This window comes from Trachypithecus francoisi, unplaced genomic scaffold, assembly GCF_009764315.1.
Source record: "Trachypithecus francoisi isolate TF-2019V2 unplaced genomic scaffold, Tfra_2.0 Lachesis_group5, whole genome shotgun sequence".
NCBI classification, from domain to species: domain Eukaryota; kingdom Metazoa; phylum Chordata; class Mammalia; order Primates; family Cercopithecidae; genus Trachypithecus; species Trachypithecus francoisi.
Genome location: NW_022681470.1, coordinates 39638789 through 39661492, shown reverse-complemented (window position 1 = coordinate 39661492; position 22704 = coordinate 39638789). Strand labels below are relative to the sequence as shown.

The following is a 22704-nucleotide window of genomic DNA, read 5'->3' as shown; positions in this document are numbered from 1 at the left end:
ATACCTATCAATAGACTCCAACCCTGAGATGACTCAGATGTTAACAGTAGTAGGCAAGGATTTCAAAGCAGCTATTAGAATTAAGCTTCATGTCACAAAAGAAATCCGTATTTATATGACAAACATACACTTATAATGAATGAAAAGATAAGCCACCAGAGAAATAAAACATATATTAAAAAAAGAACAAGCTGGAGAGTTTTAAAAGTGAAAATGGTAGTGTCTGAAATACATTGAATGGCCTTAGCAAAATGGAAGGCACAGAAAAAAACTATCATAGAATCTGAAGATAATCAATAAAAATTATTCAATTTGAAGAGTGGAAAAAATGATACGAAAGAAAAAAAGAAAGCCTCAGGGACCTGTGGGATATCAAAAGTCTTAAATATAAACCCCAAGAGGAAAGAAGAAAAAATACAACAAAAAATATCTTAAATAATAGCCAAGTCTCTCAAATTTGGTGAAATACATATATCTATGGATTCAAGAATCTCAGCAAACCCTGAACAAATTAATGGTGCACACACACAAAAAAACTCATGCCCGGTCACAACGTAAGTCAAACTACTAAAAACCAAAAATAACAGGAAAAGATCTTAAAAACAGAGACCACCACATTATATATAGGAGAGAATGATTCGATTATAGCTGACTTCTTACAGAATACAGGAAGTAGACAATGTCATATTATCTTTAAAGCATATCTGGTCTCTGGCCAGGCACAGTGGCTCACGCCTCTAATCCCAGCATTTGGGAGGCTGAAGCAGGCAGATAACCTGAGATTGGGAGTTGGAGACCAGCCTGACCAAGATGGAGAAACCCCATCACTATTAAAAATACAAAATTAGTCAGGCATGGTGGCACATGCCTATAATCCCAGATACTCCTGCCTGAGGCAGGAGAATTGCTTGAACTCAGGGGCAAAGGTGGCAGTGAGCCAAGATCATGCCACTGCACTCCAGCCTGGGCAGCAAGAGCAAAACTCCATCTCAAAAAAAAAAAAAGGGTATTTGGTCTTCAATCCCATTTCCCTGGCATAGAACTCCTAAATCCTTATAATCTCCTAGTGGAGACTTTTTGTATGCTAATGAGTTGACTGCCGGCAGGCTGGCCCTAGGTAGCTTCAGTGTGGGGGATGGTCACTTGAAAGACCAAGGAAAAGAGAGGGCTAGAAACTTTCAGTTCCACCTACCAACCTCTGGTGAGGGGAGAAGGGCTGAGGGTCAAGTCACCATTGGCAAACGATCAATACTGAATAATGAAGTTTCCATAAAAACCAAAGGACAGGGTTTGGAGGGCTTCCAAACAGCAGAACACATGGAGGTTCCTGAAGAATGGTGTTCGAGGCAGGGCATGGGAGCTCCCTGCCACCTCCCCCATATCTTGCCCTATGTATCTCTTCAACTGTATTTTGTAGTATCCTTTATAATAAACTGGTTTATTTATAATTTATAAATGCAGGTTTTCCTTAGTTCCGTAAGCCACACTAGTAAATTAACTGACCCCAAAGAGGCAGTCATGAAAACCATAACTTGAAGCTAGTCAGTCAGAAGTTCTAGAGGCCCAGACTTGCAGGTGGTGTCTGAAGGGGCTGGGGAGTCTTGTGGGACTGAGCCTTCACCCTGTGGGATCTGACGCTATCTCCAAGCAGTGTCAAGAGTTGAACTGAAGGATACCCAGCTAGTGTCTGCTGCAGAACTGATTGCTGGCTTGGTGTGTGTGGAAAAAGCCTCCCACCCCCGCCCCACATTTAGTCACAGAAATCTTCTGCGTTGATTATTGGGGTATGAGAGAAGAAGAAAAACTTTTTTTTTTCCCACTTACATACTGAAAGGGGGAAAAAAATCTGGCACCCCAGAATTCTATATCCGGTGAAAATATTCTTAAAGAAGGTAAAATAAAAGTATTTTCAGAAAAGAAAATAAAGAGAATTTGTCACCAGCAGATCTACAAGACTATACGGAAGAGCCTAAAAGATAATGAAGAGAGACTTCAAGGACTTCAAACATGTAAAACTGTTTTCTCAACCAGAAGGCATTTTCAAGATCATCTTGCCCAATCCCTTCATTTTACAGAGGCAAACCAATGAAATTAAAGACTGTAAGATACTATAATTATCCAGCAGTTAATCTACCAAAAAGTAAGTCTATCGTTAGGCAAAGGAATGGAAGAAAATAAGATTTCTTTTATAACGAGTCAGAATACAAAAAAATTCAGTAACAGGACCCTGTTAAAACTGGCATAGACAGGCCGGGTGTGGTGGCACAGGCCGGGTGTGGTGGCTCACGCCTGTAATCCCAGCACTTTGGGAGGCTGAAGGGGGCGGATCACTTAAGGTCAGGAGTTCAAGACAAGCCTGGCCAGCATGGTGAAAATCTATCTCTACTAAAAATACAAAAATTAGCTGGGCGTGGGCAGGGCGGGGTGGTTCACGCCTATAATCCAGCACTTTGGGAGGCCAAGGTCAGGAGTTTGAGACCAGCCTGGCCAAAACGGTAAAACCCCGACTCTACTAAAAATACAAAATTAGCTGGGCATGTTGGCAGGTGTCTGTTATCCCAGCAACTTGGGAGGCTGAGGCAGGAGAATCGCTTGAACCCGGGAGGCAGAGACTGCAATGAGCCGAGATTCCACCACTGCACTCCAGCTTAGGGAACAAGAGCAAGACTTGTCTCAAAATAAATACATAAATAAATAAAAATAATTAGCTGGGTGTGGTGACTCACACCTGTTAATCCCAGCTACTCAGGAGACTGAGGCAGAATAATTGCTTGAACACAGAAGGCGGAGGTTGCGGTGAGCCCAGATTGTGCCACTGCATTCCACCCTAGGTAACATAGCGAGACTCCATCTTAAAAAAAAAAAAAAAAAAAGAAAAAGAAATAAAGCTTATTTCTTAAAAACTAGTACTAGTAAAGCCCAGTGTAGCGGCACATACCCACAGTCCCAGCTACTGGGGAAGAGCTAAGGTGGGAGGATGGCTTGAGGTCAAGAGTTTGACGGAGCCTATGAATACTCACTGCACTCCAGCCTCAAAAACAAAAAACGCAGAAAAACAAAACAAAATCCCCAAAAAACAACCTACTAGACAGAGGTATCTGTTGCATACTTACATAATTAAAATAATCATGATATAAAAAACACAAAAATACTCTATTGCATAAAATACTATTTTGTTATATAAGGACATGTCAGTCAGGTGCAGTGGCTCATGCCTGTGATCCTAGCACTTTGGAAGACCGAAGCGGGTGGATGGATCACTTGAGGTCAGGAGTTCAAGACCAGCCTGGCCAACACGGTGAGACACCATCTCTACTAAAAATACAAAAAATAGGGGGGCACCATGGAGCATGCCTGTAATCCCAGCTACTTGGAGGCTGAGGCAGGAGAGAATCGCTTGAACCCAGGAGGTGGAGGCTGCAGTGAGCCAAGATCACTCCAGCCTGGGCAACAGAGCAAGACTGCCTCAAAAAACAAACTTGCCAGAAGTGATGGCATGCACCTGTAGTCCAGCTACTAAGAGGGGTAAGGATGAAGGATTGCTTGAGCCCAAGAGTTTGAGGCTGCAGTGAGCTATGGTTGCCACTGCATTCTAGCCTGGGTGACAGAGCAAGGACTCATTGCTTACCTGGGGTGGGGGGTAGAGGGAGTGTCAATGGGAGCAAACATGTCTAAAATAGTACTGATTTTTCTATTTAAAGTATTATCACTGGAAATGAATGGAACATAACAGACTCTGAAATTTCTGGTGTATGAATACATGAAATAAATAAAACCATAAGACACAAAGATCAATGGAATTTCTCAAGCCCCTAAGGCAGGTACATAATAAGGATGCAATCCACATCTTCAGAAATTTTGTCCAGTCCTGAGAGAAAACAAGATACCAAATTTCATTAAGAAACACGATATATATGAAAACAGTGAAAAATTATTATCCTGAGTCTCTTATGCATATTAAGTTTGTACAACTTTGCAACACACATCTCAACTGCTTGGCCATAGATACTTACCCCAAAAGCTGGAACTTCTTCACTCTTTATTTCATTTATTCGAACCAAATAGTTAACAAAGTCTCTGGCAGCATTGCTTTGTGCATCTTTTTTATTGGTGGAATTTCCCATGCCAGTGTAATTATAGCCTTCCACCTGAACCTTAAAAAAAAAAAGAAACAAAAAACAAAACAGTTAACTTTAGGAAATATACTCGAAAGAAAAAGCTTGAATTGTGTTGTATAGTGATAACACAAAAACAATGTTAAGAGGTTCAGCTATTTTTTCTCATATAACAGAAGGTTCACATTACAATCTGATTCTGTAATATCCACAAACAAGCTCTTCATTTGTATTTAAGCACTTTGATTTGAAGCAATCAAGAATTGCTCTGCTTTCTAAAGGTGCTTGTAAAACTGCAAACAGTTGATCCAACTTTTCCCATCCCGACTACTGGTGCTGAGGAAGATACAGGCTCTAATTAGAATAATTTACCTGCCAGATTGCTTTAAAAGCAATGCTGACTTGAAAATGATTAAGAATAGCAGTCAAGTCACAATAATAAACTGTCGTTTCCTAATGTGCAACACATTAACATCTCCAAACAGAAAACATTCTTTAACCCCAAAATGAACCTCATAAATCACATAAATGCAAACTGTATTCTTTAGTACCTCACACATGAATTTCTGCCTGTTTTTGTTCCCCACCGCTCTAATTTCATAGGACGGTGTCATCTTCCTTTTGCCACACCAGGCATACAGAAAATTTTTAACGTCACCCATGATTCAAGTGTCTTCTTCAGATCTAAGAAAACAAAAGTCAGTTAAAAACACAATTTATAATAGCAAAAACTGGGAGGAACCAATTATCTGGATTACTGAATCTAGGTTAAACATAGGATATTCTATCATGTTGCTGTTAAGACTTCCCATAAATAAATTTTAATGACATAACTGAAACTTTTACATGTTGTAAGAAAAAGGATACAAAACGGTATGATTTGAACTACATGAAAAGTACATATACATGATCAAGACTGGAAAGAAATACCCCCTAAAATGGTTATCCTTGGGGACTAAGAGTGATTTTTATCTTTTGTTACAAAGTATTTTATATAAGGCCCTACATTCTACAACCGGCACCTTATTATTTAACTCAATTCATCCTCACAACAACGGCACACAGATATGGTGGGTACTATCATTGTCTTTTCAGGAAGCTTCCCTCCTAAACTTCCTTCCTTTCTAAACTAGGACTTTGAAAGTTAAGTAACTTTCAAGTCACCGACAGTAGAGGCCTAAATTCAAATTCAAACAACTATATATTAAGAAATAGCTATTATTTGCATATAAACTCAATGTTTTATTCTCATTCTAATTACGTCCATTAGCACACAGTTTCCAAAGCTGTGGTCATGTATTAACAATATAATAAAGTTCAAATACATTAAGCACTCAGTACTGAAGACAGTGACCTATTATTAACTTAAATATTCTATACCAAATCTCTCCTTTAGGCCTTATTATTTATTAAAATTTGAGGAGACTAAAGTTTTCTTGAAATGCAAAAATCAGTCTTGGCACTTCCTCTCTGCCTCAGTCTATAAAATACCAGAAGATATGCAGCCTATCAGTCTAAATGCTGAGTCTAAACTGTAAGGAAGATATCTGAGACCACATTTATAACCAGAGAAAATAAAATGTGCTATGAATTTATTTTGCTGTGAAACGAATCCTATTATCAGCATTAAACCGTCTGCTTCACGTTTCACGTTTGATGCATTTTGTTAGCACCTACATCTAATGCATCAAACTGTACCCTGGCATAAATTTGTTACGTTTGAGTGGTCCCAGTCTAACTCTGGTCATCCATCTGGTGAAGGGAATGTCCTATTAACAAAAAAGCCGTGGAAAGCTGAAGATGTTTATCTGGAAATTCCACCTCGTGAATAATTAAACATGCCCTCATGGTGAATGAGTAATATGAAGGACTATACTATCACACTCCTGTCTCCCTAGTCTCATACAACCCCATAATTTTCAATACCAACTACATGCTATCGATGCCCAAATATATATATTGAAGGTTTAGTCTTTTCTTTTTTTTTAGACAGTCTCATTCAGTCTCAGGCTGGAGTGTAGTGGCGAGATCTCGGCTCACTGCAACTTCCGCCTCCAGGGTTCAAGCGATTCTCCTGCCTCAGCCTCCCCAGTAGCTGGGACTACAGGCGCCCGCCACCACGACCAGCTAAATTTTTCTTTTTTTTTTGAGACGGAGTCTTGCTCTGTCGCCCAGGCTGGAGCGCAGTGGCCGGATCTCAGCTCACTGCAAGCTCCGCCTCCCGGGTTTACGCCATTCTCCTGCCTCAGCCTCCTGAGTAGCTGGGACGACAGGCGCCCGCCACCTCGCCCGGTTAGTTTTTTGTATTTTTTTTTTTTGTTTGTTTTTAGTAAAGACGGGGTTTCACCGTGTTAGCCAGGATGGTCTCGATCTCTTGACCTCGTGATCCGCCCGTCTCGGCCTCCCAAAGTGCTGGGATTACAGGCTTGAGCCACCGCGCCCGGCCAGTTTTTTGTATTTTTTAGTAGAGACGGGGTTTCACCATGTTAGCCAGGATGGTCTCGGCCTCCGAAAGTGCCAGGATTACAGGCTTGAGCCACCGCGCCTGGCCGACCAGCTAATTTTTTATATTTTTAGTATACACGGGGTTTCACCGTGTTAGCCGGGATTGTCTGGATCTCCTGACCTCTTGATCCGCCCGCCTCAGCCTCCCAAAGTGCTGGGATTACAGGCGTGAGCCACAGCCCCCGGCCTGTCGTTTCTCTTTAAAGTCCAAAATCAAGTTCATCCAACTGTGGCACTAACTCACCCATCTGCATGCTATCTTGGCATTTCAGTCAAAAACAGAATTTTAAATTTCCCCTCAAATCTGTTCCAACACCCTACCCTACATTTCGGTTTCCATACACGGCACAACATCCACCAAGTTACTCCTGGCACAAGTTGAGAGTCGTCCACTCCCTGAAGATTCTCCACAGTTATCCCTTGTAGAACCCTTACTGTGCGTCAAACAATATTCATAATAGATTATCTAAATGGAACTATTTTACTTAATCCTTAGTAATCTTGTATAGGTAAGACCACTTAGAGAAGGAAACTGAGACAAAGAGTATCTTGCCTCAGGAAGACAGAGCTACTAATTAGAAGAACAATAATTCGGGCAGGCGCTGTGGCTCACGCCTGGAATCCTAACACTTTGGGAGGCCAAAGCGGTGGGATCATGAGGTCAAGATGTCGAGATCATCCTGGCCAACATGATGAAACCCCGTCTCTACTAAAAATACAAAAATTAGCTGGGCGTGGTGGCGCGCGCCTGTAGTCCCAGCTACTCGGGAGGCTGAGGCAGGAGAATCACTTGAACCCGGGAGACGCAGGTTGCAGTGGGCCGCGATCGCGCCACTGCACTCCAGCCTGGCGACAGAGCGAGACTCCGTCAAAAAAAAAAAAAAAATCAAGAATTTCAGAAAACGTAGCCTGCCTGACTCCAGATCTACTACCTTCCACCACTGCGCATTTCTCCTTCAAAATACGTCCCCTAACCATTCGTTTCTCCCCATCTCTCCTGCCACCACTATTGCACACCCGGCTAAATATTGTCCTATACGGTTTCTGTTTCCACTCTTGCCGCCCTAAAACCCATTCTCCTTTGAAGGCCTTCTCGCCACACTCCAGTCACATGGCCTGCTTTCAGCTCCCGCCCAGTCTCTGCCGTTAGGCGCTAATCCCTTCCGCTTCTGCAGGCTCTGCTTTTCCTTCGCGTCGGCCGAGGTTATCAGCTCAAAGCCTCCCTCCTTCGAGACGCCTCACCTCGCTATACTAGCCAAAGGCGCTCTCCCTTTACATTCTTTAATTCCTTTTTGCTCTAGCCACAAGGCCTGCATGACGGCGCCAGTTATTTGTGGCTTGAATGAATGACTGAAAGGCCCTAGGTGAGTGGCGCCCCGGCGGCAACCACCACAGGCGATGCACCCTCTTCCCTCAGCCGCCGCGGTGCCCCGGCGTACGCAGGCCAGAGGAGGAAGCGGGCCTTGGTTGCTAGAGGCAGCAGCGGGAACCGCTGGGCGAAGGGGAGGGGACCACAGTCGGCCTGGGCAGCGCAAGCGCACCTCGGCGAGGCGCGCACGCAACCCGCAATCCGGGGACCCGCGGGCGGCTCGTCCCTTCCCCCACCTCCAGCCGCCGCCGCCGCCGCCCGCGCTTCGCAACAAAGCCGGCTGCGGAGCCACGGTCCACGCCGCCCGCCCGCGACCCCGCCGCCCCGCACGGTGGTCGGAAAGTCTTTCCCTTACCAGCCTTCGCTTCCTGGTGCCCAGCTCTTAGGACCGTGTGTGACTCTGGCCTTCCACGGAGACAACAGAGAAACGCACTGCAACTCGCATGGAGGAATCGGCGAAATGGCTCCGACCGCGGCGCGAGGGGGCGGGACTAGCGAGCGTACGCATGCGCAGAACGCGCGCCGGGGCGGGGGATGGTGAGGGCGCGCCAATGGAGGGGGCGGGGCTCAGCCACCTCGCGGCGCGGAAGGGTTTCGTTGCTAGGGAGATGCGCTGCGCCAGGCGGGAAGCGGGCTAGGCCTGCTACTCTAGATAATCCGCTACCCGCGATAATCCGCTACCCGCTTTTGCGCATGTTAGGGATTTGACGACCTGTAGCATACTGATGCAGCAAATGTTTCGCAGGGTCTGTCACAGGGCTCTCTGGTGAGAGGAGGTTCCCTTTGAAGGCAGAACTGGAAACCTTGCTGCTAACTGGGTAGGGTTGTTGAGATAATTACACGAAATGGCATATGAAGGGGAGGCTTAGTTCAATACCTGGCACGTAGTAGGTGTTCAGTAGGCGTAGTTACTGTATTGATTCAGATAGTCTCAACGCCAACGTCTCTTGAAAGAAATAAACTGGCCGGGCGCGGTGCCTGTAATCCCAGCACATTGGGAGGCCGAAGTGGGCGAATCACTTGAGGTCAGGAGTTCGAGACCAGCCTGGCCAACGTGGTGAAACCCCCGTCTCTACTAAAAAAATACAAAAATTAGCCAGGCATGGGGGCGGGCGCCTGGAATCCCAGCTACTCAGGAGGCTGAGGCAGGAGAATCGCTTGAACCCCGGGGTGGGGCCGGGGGGGACGGCGGAGGTTGCAGTGGACCGAGATCACACCATTGCCTGGGTGAGAGAGCGAGACTCCGTCTCAAAAACAAACAAAAAACCATGAAAGAAATAAGCTTAGTGAAGGCGGGCATTCTGCCTGGCTAACGCTGGTCGCTCTCTGCTGTGCCTGGAACATTGTTAAGTGCTCAGCAAACTAGTTTAAGGTAGGAATAAAATCTGCAAGGTTGCTTTTGTTTAAATTGGATAAACTTTTGTGTTCCAAGTCTTTGGAATAATTGTATCCTTAATTATTATACTAGTCGTCTTTAAATTTTGAACTCCAGTGCTTCCCATGAAGGTAATGATACACAACATTTCCAGCTGGGATTGTTCCAGGGAATCCAGAATAATCAATTATCTGGGCTCATTATATCTATGGATATAATTCACCTCTTTCCTTATACTTTTCTTAATCCTTCTAGCTCACAGTGATCACTACCTTTAAAACTGTCATTCTTAAAATCAGCACAACATAGTTTAGCATTTACTCATTATTTTCTTCATGTTATTGTTCTCTTTAATTAAGAATAAAATCATTGAAGGAAAGACCTTAATTTTTTTTTTGTACCCTTCAGGGTGTTGAAAGCAGCAGGGGCCTAGAAGACATTAAACCGATACCACAGAAATACAAAGGATCATTAGAGACTGTTATGAACAACTATATGCCAGCAAATTGGAAACCAAATGGAAATGGGTAAATTCCTGAACAGATACAACTTATCAAAATTGAACCAAGAAGAAATAGAAAACCTGAAAAGACCAACTATGAGTAATGAGATTGAATCAGTAATATAAAGTCTCCCATCAAATAAAAGCCCAGGCCCTGATTGCTTCACTGCTGAATTCTACCAAACAGTTAAAGAAGAACTAATACCAATTCTTCTCAAACTCATCCTATGAGGCCAGCATTACCCTGATACCAAAACTAGATATGGACACAAGAAAAAAAAATCTATAGGCCAGTATCCCTGATGAAGATAGATGCAAGAACCCTCAACAAGGCCAGGTGTGGTGGCTCACGCCTGTAATCCCAGCACTTTGGGAGGCCAAGGCACATGGATCACCTGAGGTCAGGAAATTCGAGACCAGCCTGGCCAGCATGGCGAAACCCTGTCTCTACTAAAAATACAAAAATTAGCCGGGCAAGGTGGTGGGTGCCTGTAATCCCAGCTACTCGGGAGGCTGAGGCAGGAGAATTGCTTGAACCTGGAGGGGGCGGAGGTTACAGCCAGCTCAGATCGTCCCACTGCACTCCAGCCTGGGTGACAGAGTGAGACTCCATCTCAAAATAAGTAAATTAAGAGACTCAACTAGCATAAATGAATTGCAAGTCTTTTATAGTATATAATGAGCACAACAAAAGTATCAATATATTATATGGAAATATATTTTTCAAAGGTGGATCTTTAGCTTCCAAGGATTAAGAATTGTGTTATTGAGTTGGTTCTTAATTCAGGCTCTGCACCTGAGACCTACAGTCCCCTGGGATTTGGGTCCGAGGACTGGCATTACCTTTGTAGGTGGCCCTTGGCAACTAGCACTGTCTAAAATCTTAACATTTGCAGATGAAGCCTTACAACATGTCCCAAAAGTATGGAAAGTGGGCCGATTTCACCACAACCATTACCTGTTCCCAGTAGCTGACCAAGTAGGGAGATTTCAGAGGTTAATCAAGCAGGACAGAGCAGGGTAGGGAAATTTTTTTAAGCTTTATTATAAAACAGGTAACTTTGTCCCTATTAAGAATTTGGAACTGAGGCTATAGGTCACTCATGATCAAATAATGAAAGGTCTGCTTCAACTGGACTACATAACATTTCACATTTACCTTTTTGACTAGAAATAACAGATGAAAGTTCACTTAGTTTGGTGGGAAACAAGAGATACAAAGATATCTTCTCCTCCAGGATGAAACTCCTAAAGGTAAATGTTCTCTGAGTACCACTGTCGCTCAAATTTAAGACATCTGGAGTTCCTTTGAGCATAGTTCTGCTCTCATATTTCCGATCACTTCATCTAGACTCCTCCTCAACTTCTCTTCCTCTGTGTGCACTCCAATTGCAAGTCATGCCCAGGTTCTATTCTTAGCACTCTATATACCCTCTACCTGGAGAGTCTTATTCTTCCTATATTCCAACCACCATCCATATGCTGATATGGACTGAACATTTGTATCTCCCTCAAATTTGTATGCTGAAGCCCTAATCCTCAATGTGATGGTATTTGGAGATGGGGCTTTTAGGATATAACTGGGCTTAGATGAGGTCATGACAGTAGAGCCCCCATGATGGGATTAGTGCCCTTACAAGAGGATGAGACCAGAACCTTCTCTCCTCTGATATAATTACCCACATAAACCTTCACATATTGAAGAGCTGGTTGATCTCTTAACAAAGGGGTCTCCAATTCCTGAGCTGCAGACCAGTACTGGTCCATGGCCTGTCAGGAACGGGGCCGTACAGAAGCAAGTGAGCGAAGGGCGAGCGAGCATTACCACCTGTCACATCAGCAGCAGCATTAGATTCTTATAGGAATGTGAACGTTATTGTGAACTGCAGATGCAAGGGATCTAGGTTGCGTGCTCCTTATGAGAAAATGCCTAATGATCGGAGGTGGAATGGCTTCATCCTGACACCATCCCTCCCAGGCCCCTGGTGCGTGGAAAAATTGTCTTCCATGAAACCTGTTCCTGGTGCCAAATAGGTTGGGGACCGCTGGTTTAAAGGACTGATGACGCTTTTAATGCAGTGAGTGACACAGATGAAGTATATAATGTGAATTCCAGCAGAAATGGTAGTCTAGCTTTTGAGAATGAAGAACAGAACTTATTTGATTCTTTTTAAAATTATTTTCTTGTTATATAATTATGGTCATTCAACAGCTAATTTCTATTAGACTTCTTTTTTATTGCTTGTTGTACATATGTATAAGTGAATATTTGTCTTTTCTATAGGCAATCATAACATTGGAAATCATTTTTCTGTCTCCATTTTATCAGTTTTTCTTGAACCATTTGTTAATCTACAAGTTCTATGGCTATATAGAAATCTATTCACATTCACAGGATTTTGCAACATGCTTTGCTCCATTTTTACAGTTGTATTTGCTTTCTCCATATTTATTCTACAGGAATTAATTTATAGTTTGGCTTGCTTCTTAGTTATGTAGTCTTGAAATGCCATATTCACATTTGCTTTTATGGTTCCCATATTAAGTTAGTTCAGGGCTTTATTTACCCATGCATTTGTATATTTGAGCATTTTTGTTGCTTGCTTTATACAAGCTTTAATTGAGACTAACACATGTCTTTCTTTTCTTTTTGTAGAGACAGGGTCTTGTTATGTTGCCCAGGCTAGTCTCAAACACCTGGCCTCAACTGATCCTCCCACCTCAGCTTCTGAAAGTGCTGGGATTACAGGCATGAGCCACCACAAGAACACATTTCTATAAGGTTATGGGGTTTTACTTTTTTCCAGTGTTAATTAGTTTCACATATCTAGAATTTATAATTTCTTACTGGATACTAGTATAGAATTACTGTATTTATTTACCTGAACAAATTAATGTTTCCCTCTACAAACTACTTTAGAAAGATTTTCAATAAAGGTAAATGGGATGTAATCTATTAAGAGAAAATGACTCAGAGTGGAACCTGTAGCAAAATATAAATTTGCTGTCTTTAGAAGACGAATTGAAAGCAAAAGATTCCAAAAGCTTAAAAAAATGGAGATGCCCTAAATAAACTTACCATTGAAAACAGAAAATGTTGAATACAATAAAAAAATGCATTGTTGTGCTGCCAAGAAAGAAAATGCTTTAGAGGTAAACATTAATGAAGTGAATGAATGAATCCAGAGAGGCAAGAGAACCCTGACGTAAGCACCTACCCTGAAAGGGTCTGCTGAGTTTTAATGAACTTGAGCTTCCTTTTAATAAAAGCTGCATTGGGGCTTAGGAGAAAGGAGACAAAAGAGACTGCCCAACATGCAGAGGCTAAGAGGAGACCTACACATAAGCCAGAATGCCTTATATCTTCAGTGAAAAGTGAACAACAATAGCAACAATGAAAAACCAAACCAACCAGAAGAGGGGAATAAGGAAACGTGTCTATCAAAAACTAGATGCTAGGTAGGAAAAAAAAAAAAAAAAAAAGACTCATTTCCTATGATATCCAAAAAAGCCTCAAGTCAATTATTTAAAGTGTTTATTAATCAGCAGAGATAAATCACTTAGAAAGATTAAAATTATATTCTCTTTGGTGGAATATTCTTCTATCCAGACCTCAAATAATTCCTATAAAATTCCACTGAACATAAGCTCAAGTTCAAAAAATCATAAAACAGGTGAGGATCTTAAGTACCTCTGATGAGTGGAAGGGTATAAGTGGCTCATGTGGGTGATCTCAACACTTTGGGAAGTTGAGGTGTGGGATCACTTGAAGCCAGGAGTTCAAAACCAGCCTGGCTAACACAGTGAGACCCTGTCTCTGTTTTTAAAAAACAAATAAAGTCCAATGAGTTGAGTGCCAGCAGAAAAAGAAAACTGACAGATATCTATAAATGTTTTAGATACTAGAATTATCTGTTGCTGAATAGAAATATACCTTTTCCTCATTATTACGTTTAATTCACTCCTGAAAACCCTACTGCTAAGTGAAAAGCCACTAAATGAAAATAATATTTTCACTGGAAAATCATGATGCATTCTGTGTAAACCCAAGAAAACTAAACAAATTCAGACCAAAAAAATCAATTTTTCCAGAGACAAGCTTATATAAACAAGTTGAAATAAAGACAGTTTACAAACTATAATGTAATGAAGGCTTGTTGTAAACTTTCTTCCTTCTTTACCAATTTTTCAGTCTTTAGGGGGGCCTATAGTTATTTTACACTCTAAATTTATAGCACTTAAAGTTACAGCACAGAAAAACACTGTGAGTTTAATGTTCCTGTGGCTTACAACACCTTACAGGAGCTGGCTCCTTTGCAGTCGCTTTACATTAATCACTTCCTACTCTTTCTCATTGGTGTCTGAGCTCTGATTCATTGGCTTCTGTTCAGTTCTTCACACTCCAGACTCTCCCATGGCTCAGAACTGTCAAATATGTGGATCCTACCACCTGGAATGCACCCTCTGCTACTCTTCACCTGACTGGTTTCTTTCCAACATTCTAATTTCAGATTAAGTGTAATGGACCCAGAGAAGCCCCCTCTTACCACCTTGTGGAAATTGGTCCCTCTTCTGCACCTATATTTAGTGTTTTAATTGAATGATTCTGGAGTTCGGCTCAAATTGGGAAGTCAAACCTGATTGAGGTTATTACCTTAGGAAAAGGACAATACTAATTGGTCAATGTTCAGGGGAGTTCAGATAGTAACTGCAACCTGAAGACCAGCTAGGCCTGTGATATGGTTTGGCTGTGTCCCCACCCAAATCTCATCTTGAATTGTAGTTTCCATAATCCCCATCTGCTGTGGGAGGGACCTGATGGGAGTTAACTGAATCATGAGGGTGGTTACTCCCATGCTGCTGTTTTCATGAGAGTGAGTTCTCACAATATCTGATGGTTTTACAAGGGGCTTTTCCCCCTTTTGCTCAGCACTTCTCCTTGCTGCTGCCATGTGAAGAAGGATGTGTTTGCTCCCCTTTCTCCCATGATTGTAAGTTTCCTGAGGCCTCCCCAGCCATGCTGAACTGTAAATGTCTTTCCTTTATAAATTACCCAGTCTCAGATATATCTTTATTAGCAGCATGAGAATGAACTAAAACAGCCCGTGAATATTATTTGCCACTCTCACTAACATGCTTTAAATGTGCCCACTCATTCAAGCTCTGAGGGTGGATTACTTTGTGTCACCCTAGTCTGAGGATTCTTAAGAACGTAGTATGTGGTCGTTATCCCACCTCCTTCTACCTGAGGTAGGATAACTTTAAAATGGTGCAAACTGGACTTGGACTGTAGACCATACTGAGATGCTGATGCACTTGCCCACTTGTGGGAACCCACTTCCCCATGACCTCAAAGATAACCTTGTTTTGTGTGCTTGCTGATAGATGAGAAGGCTTGTCTCTCACACCAAAGGCTGGCATTTGTGACAATTTCTGTGCCTATAGGGCCTAACCCAACATCTGGCTCAAACATGGGACGCTGATATTCATGAAGGGCATTCTAGCAGAATATATCAGAGAAAACATATCAGAGGTGAACGTGTGATTGATGTATAATCTCCTTAGGTGGTCCCTCTGGAATAAAACTTCAACACTCTCTGTAACTGGTCTACAGATAAAGGTAACACATCCTGTTGGATATAGTTCTCTATGTATTTTGTTGAATCCATTCCATTATATTTATTAATTGTGTGATTAAGACTTAAGAAAATGCTTTAGGATTCTCCTTCTGGTTGTGTAACTTAAAATGCTAAAATGTATTATATATCAAATAATTTCCTAAGAGTCACCAAGGGGGTTCACAGAGAAACTACGATTTGGGTTTTTTTGTTCACCCAGATAGCCATTTCTCAGCCCCAGAAACCCAAAGTGTGAGGTAGTGCTCTGCCTCTACCTGGGGCTTAGCTCTGCTATTTGCATAATTTTGGTTCCAAGTTTCCCTCTTACTTTCACTGGAGGAAATTGAGGGTTGAGCCAGCATGTGATAAGGGAATGGTTAAATGGCTTGGATGTGTTGTTTCCTCTACTTGATTTGATGGGTTTGTAGATCCAACTCCATCTCCCCTGTATGAAAAGCCTTGGTGAGCTCAGGTGGGGACCTAAGCTTGGGTTGCAGTCACTACGCAAAGTCCCTCAACCCAGCCTTAGACGTCTATCAGCCTCCTAAGAGTTTGGATTTTCCGTGCCCTTCAGGTGATCAGAAAGAAGAAATTTCTCTCAAGTTGTGGCAAATAACCCTTCTAGGAAAAAATATACATTACTCCCACTGCCCCCCACCCTACTGCCACCTCACCCCCATGGCATTTTCCTACATCTTTGAATAAACCCAAGAGAGATCCTAAGTAAAACCAATTCCTAAAATCACTCCTGTCCCTCCAACCATCCCCAATGGACTGATCTCAGATTTCTATCTTGAAACAAAGAGGCTGGAAATCAGCTTTTAGTACTGTGTTGAATGAAATATTTCACATGCCATTACTGTAGTTTTAATGTTAAAAACAATTTAGGAATATATTATAAACAAAACAATAAGTTCATAGTATTCCAAAATTTTACTTGCTAAGTGCACTATTAATAGCCTACTGCTACATGATATTCATTTCTAAGCTACTGGATGTTAACAGAGCTAAACTCAGACCTGGTCATTTTAAAATCATATCTCTCTTTATGTTCACAAAAGCTCATTAACCATCTTAAAAATCCTCTAAGCACTGACTTCACAAAAGCAAAAATAGAAAAATAGTTCTTTGTTTATTGGATACCCAAGAATTAATTTTAAAATTTAAATTTGGCTTTAGTATCATTAAGTAAGGATATCACATCCTCAGAACCAAAAACTAACAAAAAACTCATTTTCTTCTTTCAGGAAATTAACAGCTAAAAAGGCAAAAAGAGGGTTGAGGATATATAAATATAACACTTTTAACTAGCTAATTAAAGAGAGGATTAGCAAAGATAATTGAAGTCTACTTATAATTTCAAATTTGCATTTTGAAAAAGTGTTATTTTTAATTCAAAGAGATTAAAATAAGGAGCTAAACTGATATGAATTTCAAATACTCTTTCTCTGCCAATGACCAAAACAATTAGAGATGAAATGAAAACAAAATCTTAGGTAATTAACAGACTGGATAGTCAAGTTTAAAATCAGTAAGGGTTAACTGTCAATATACGTTGATATCAGAAAGCTTACATTAAGGTTTGTTAGAAGGGAGATTAAACAGTTGTTGATATGTTACACAGAAAGAAAAGAGTAAAAGGAGGAATGGAGAGAAAGCTGTGAGTCCTTTGGGTCCTCCCCAAATCTTCTATCACTAAAGAAAAGTAACTGGTTGCAAGTGTGACAGGATAGTAACAGTGGCCTCTAGGCTCACTGCAGAAAGGAAGTCGGCCTTTGATTTCAGTAATTTAGGGTCCTGTGGGAGAGACAGTGTTCTCAGTGGAGAAAGGGGAAGATTGTGGTGCCTAGAGGAAGAGCCCTTTGGTTCTTTGAAACTTTGAGTTTTCTGTATAGCAAAAAGTGGAGACTTAAATTCATCTTTGGGGAAGACCTTTTCCTTTGTTATGAGAAAGCTACCCTTTACTTAGTTATAGGAACTGAAACAAGTCCTCACCTGACCCAACGTTTCTGAAGAGAGGAAAGTGGTGACATCGAAATGAATTCAAAAGCATCCATTCTAGAGTTAGACTGAGCAACCAGATGAGCTGGTGTATTTCGAGTCATATATAGTTGAGACATGTTATAGTTTGGTATTAAAGTGCCCATCTAAATGCAGTATCTCAGAGTTTTCCTAGATTCCAAATGAATATTTATTAAAATGAAGACATATTATAGTGGTTTAAAATTAGACAACTTTAAAATAGGATTAGGAACCAGAAATTGAGATGAGAGCTCCTAAAGACAGATGGAATTAATCAATTACAATTTTCCTCTTGATTCCATTTTATCCATATAAACAGAAATTTCTCCACAAAAAAATCTGTGAAATGAATGACTTAGAGTTGTGACTCCTAGAGTTTTTGCCCCTTCACAAAATAAGACTTTTTAAGGCTCACAATAGGTACCTCAATGCTTGTCGATTGATGTGAGAGTTCATTTGCTAGAAGAGTTTATTCAAGTTCATCTAAAATTCCCTGAGAAAAGAATGCACTATTTAAGGTAGATTATGTCTCAAGGTACAAAACCTGATTTGATAGAGAGGCACTAGCTGCTAGCTTCCAAGCTTCCATCCTTTAAATCAGCGAAAGAAAGGAAATCCAGGCTCTTCAGTTTAGCTTCAGCACTATCAGTAAACTCCCTGGAGGCTTTCTGCAGTGGAAGCCGGGGTGGGCCCATTGGAATCCCAGAGACCAGAGTCATGATGGCTTTGGTCTGTGACACTCCAAAACCTAGACAGGAAAAATAAATTAGGAAACATGACTGGTACTGTCTGTCTCTCCACAAACATCCCAAAGAAGGAGATCATATGCTAATAGCAACTACTACAACAAGGTAAGATTAAAACAAAAGATGGGAACATTTCTAGTCAATATGACAGATGAGCAATCATTTGAAATCCCTCTTCCTACTTCAAACACATAGAAATGCTGGAAAATTTTAAAAGTTGATCACAGTAAAAGAAAACGAAGACTCAAGGTTAATCTTAAACCCAAGAAGGAGAAGCCAAAGGTGTCAGGAATAAAGAGGTCAGAAAGGTGAGGAGAAGCTGATGCCAAACAGCCCTTGAGGATAATCTGATTTAGGAATATACTATTGTTGATCAAAGGAGGTAGGACTTTATTGCCAGGATGAAATTTAGTTTAAGCTTATTTAGGAAGTCCCTGAGAAATGCAGTACTTAAGGTGGCTTATGACTCAACGCTGCTGTTTTCATGCTGGTGTTATACGGCTGGGATGGCAATGGAAAATGAAGCCTTAGATCTGTGCATGGTAAGAAGTTGGAATTAAACTCCCTATGTAAAACTGGTAGTCAGCCTTCTATGAAAAGCAATTAAAAAAACCCAGCCCACTGGTCTGGGGATAGGGAAGAAAACTTGACTTCTACTAGGCTTGTGGATGGAAACGATCTCATGAAAGAAATCTCAAGCCTGAGCCAAAGGTGAATGCTGGATCCCAATGTACGTTACACACTTAGTATAGGTACTATACTAAGAAATTAACCCAAAGACTGGTTAGAACTGGTGGAACTACAGTGTCCTAGCAGAAGCAAATGTAAACCCACTTGATAGGGTACCTTACAACCTAATGTTCAGTGGGTTACCCAGAAAACAATGGTCTCTGAAGATGAGCTGAAAAGCTAAAAATTACAAAGCGCATGAAGATAAGCAGCAGCATGAGAACTAGCACATTAAAAAATGACAAAGCTTACATCCTAATAGTAGATGACAGAAAATTCTGAAAGAGACTTCTCAGAGATAAAAGGAGGAATAGAAGTCATAGGCTACGAGAAGAATGGTAGAGTATAAAACAATCAACAAGAAATATTGAAAAAAAATATATTTAGGGAAATCAAACAGTGAAAACATAGCTAAAGAATTAGCGATTTTCAAGGTAGAGCTAAGGAAATAATCCAGAATACAGCATAGAAAGATATGTTAAATATTTTTTTTTAAATTGAGATACAGATTGAGAAAATCCAAAATACAACTAATAGACTTTCAGAATGACAGATTTGAGTACATGCAGTCAAAACATTCTTTACGGATAACAGAGAATTTTTTCAGAACTAAAGAAAGACAAAGCCTTCAGATTGGAGACGCAGATGGAAGATCAGGTACACTGTTAATATGTAAAAAGCATAACTAATAATTATCCATCATAATCCCCAATCCTCATCTTCTAAAATGTCTGTAATTTGTTTTCTTAGCTGGCTATTGCTTTCAGATTCAAGATATAAGAACTAACTTTCTTTTGCTAAGTTAACTTAGTTACAGTAAAAACTGAGCATTGGGAAGGAAAATATTAGCCTGATTGAATATACAGTAGGCCTCCCTTGTCTGCAGTTTCACTTTCCATGGTTTCAGTTACCTGTGGTCAACTGCAGTCCAAAAATAATAAGATATTTTGAGAGACAGAGAGACCGACAACAGTCATATAACTTTTATTGCAGTATATTGTTATAATTGTTCTATTTTATTATTAGTTACTGTTTATCTCTTACTATGCCTAATTTATAAATTAAACTTCACCATAGGTATGTATGTACAGGAAAAAACATGGTATATGTAGGGTTTTGTACTATCTGCAATTTCAGGCATCCACTGGTCACTTGGAACATATCCCCCTGAGATAAGTGGGCACTACTGCACACATCAATCTTTTAGTTTGTCTAAAATTTTAATAGTTCAATACCTATTTTAATGTACTTTAGGAACATAATAATTATCACACCAAACCCACAATTTTGTGAAAACATTGCTTAGAACAAGGGAACAACAGGTAGTTCACAGCACTGGAGGCACACAAATGTGCAAAAATCATGAAAGTGGAAAAACAAACAGAATGCCCTTGAGGGAGGAAGAGAGCAGGTTGAGAACCCTACAAGAATGAGAGGCATAACACACAAGAGGTGCTTGGGAGAGAGGGAGGAGTTGCCAGGAGTATGCAGAACACTGACAGAGAGCAGGGAGGCCTGCCAAAAATAAACTTAAAAATTTTCCTGCATTAACGCAGATTCAATTGGCCCAAGCGCCAATCTCTTGCAGAAGAAGAGTGGATGGTGGCATTTGTCATTTGTTATGAGAGATTTAAGACACTCTGGAGAGGTTTCTCTACTCAAATTCACTGTATTTCTCCCCACCACTGCTCCCCAATTTTACTTTGTCATATTATCCAAACCTCTATCCATTTAAGCTTACTTGTGTTAATAAACTCTGTTTAAATTGTAAATACTCTTGGGAGAGCTGTCAATCATTCACAATGTAGTAAGATCTGTATTTAGACTGCCTTCCTCCAAGCACTTAGGCTGAAATCAACCTCAATGCAGTAGTAGAATTTTAATAAGCAGAGGCAAGTAAAGGGAGGGAGTGCTGACGGTTTAGGAGAGAAAGAATGGAAAATGGGGTAAGTATGTGCTAAAATGGAGAAGGCTGCCAAAGATTTTCCAACTAGGTTTACTTCACAGTTTTATATGGTTGGCCCCGAGGGCTAATAAGGGAAACAGAACTCTGCTTGCAGCAGACCATTAAAAGAGAGTTCTTGTTGAACCCTCAGAGAAAGTGATGGTATTCCATTTTCTTTACAGTCTCCAGCAGCAAACAAAGCAGAAGACACGTGGCACTTACCTAGTTTGACCACAAAGTTGATAAATCTCTGGATACAAAACTAGAAAAGAACAAACATATCTATAGTTAGTATTATTGAACTGTGTAAACAATGTAAATAATGTAGAAGTCAAATTACAGAAACCCTAAAAAGTTTGCACACCTTCATTTACTAAAGGTCTGTCAGAGTGGAGAAAAATAGCCAAGTGAAGATGACTGGGATCCATCCAGGCTAAGGTAAGATCTTTTCATACATGTAGGCTTTACAGAATGGGCCCATGCAGAAAAGAAGCTTCAATGATGGAATTCTACAAGAGAGTAAAGATGGGAATCACACCCCTTATCCATCTAGCTTACATAGGTAAACTTATCAGTTAGTGCAGTGGTTTTTAAACTCGGGTACATATAGCTCTGGGGTACCTTCCAGGATGCCTAAGGAGCACGTGGCCAAGGTTAAGATTTATGGGAATCAATTTCTAGATCCTCAACTTCCATAAATGCTGTTTTCTAAAATTGATGAGCATAAGAATTGGCGTGAAGTGGAGGTGCAGGTTGTTGTAATTTCACTCATGTAAATAGAACAGAGGGCACTTAAGTACATTAAAGTGAACGAGATCAATTTAGACCTAACTTTTCGTCTGCTTCTTCACTTGACTAAAAGCTCTTTAAGAGCAGAAACCACCTTCACTGAAATTATGTACTGAGTAAGTAAGACTCGCTCACACGTGCCTTCTTAAGAAGAAACAGAGAATGTGGTAAACTAAGTTCCTTACCAACATCGTTTTCAATGGGATGTTTTATTTAGAGTGGGACTAAGAGGGGAAAAAAGATGGAGACTGGATCAACCAATAAGAGAAGCCATTGAATGGAAGGGTCAACATTATAGCTGCTTTAGTCTACTCTATCTATGATTTCCCTGTTCTGCTCAGAACAGGTTAGAATTTTCAGAAATAACTTTTCTAGGAAACTGGGCAGGGTGGCGGGAACCATCAGTGTAAGGAGATGGCAGAGTATGCACAATTCATTCTTCTTACCCTTATCTAAACCAAAGTCTTGTCAATGTTTAGTTGATTTGACATAGCTTCCTAGATCCCTACCTTGTTCCTGTTCTTAGTTTCAGCTGGTCTGAGGATAGATAAAGGCGAATCTTACATATGGTATTTAAACTTTAAGGAAGAAGATTTATAATGGCTCAATTTTGAGGCCTATGGGTAGGGAATAATTAACCACTCTGGATTCTGCTTCTTCATGTTCTGTCTGGGCTAGGGCTGCAGGTCACTCCCTTTAACCCCCAGGATGCTTTGTACTTCTGATCTGTAATCTCTGAATACCCTGATGGCAGCCTGTCCTGTTCAGAAAGATCCCACAGCCAAGCTTTATTAGGACCAACCACTTGCTTCAGTCAGGTCTTTCCATTCCCACTTATTTTCTTGGGCTACACCTCTCAACCACTTATACTATCCTGAAAATCCTCATGCCTCTCAGACCCAAAAGTCTTGCTCTCATGTCTACCCTACTTTCTGCTACTTCATTCCATTTACACTTTAGAACCATGTGTTAGAACCAGATGTTAGCTG

General features: G+C 41.0%; 2 protein-coding genes across 6 annotated transcripts in view; both read right to left on the bottom strand.

Moving 5' to 3' along the window:
- The window catches only part of DHX9 (DExH-box helicase 9), a 46704-nt gene extending 38205 nt beyond the window's left edge, over positions 1-8499 (bottom strand). Inside the window, 3 exon segments of the mRNA XM_033200773.1 lie at positions 4014-4154; positions 4667-4799; positions 8345-8499. Coding sequence (XP_033056664.1) covers positions 4014-4154; positions 4667-4777 — 252 coding nt within the window. The 5' untranslated portion in view covers positions 4778-4799; positions 8345-8499.
- A 7799-nt stretch (positions 8500-16298) lies between these two features.
- The window catches only part of NPL (N-acetylneuraminate pyruvate lyase), a 39859-nt gene continuing 33453 nt past the window's right edge, over positions 16299-22704 (bottom strand). For 4 of the 5 annotated variants that reach the window (XM_033200778.1, XM_033200774.1, XM_033200777.1 and 1 more), the window contains 2 exons: positions 21149-21188; positions 16598-18254 (listed from right to left, as the gene is read on the bottom strand). In XM_033200778.1, the coding sequence (XP_033056669.1) occupies positions 18070-18254; positions 21149-21188 (225 nt within the window). In that variant the 3' untranslated portion in view covers positions 16598-18069. Of the gene's footprint in view, positions 18255-21148; positions 21189-22704 lie in introns of all 5 variants that reach the window. The other variant, XM_033200776.1, reaches the window with a different exon arrangement.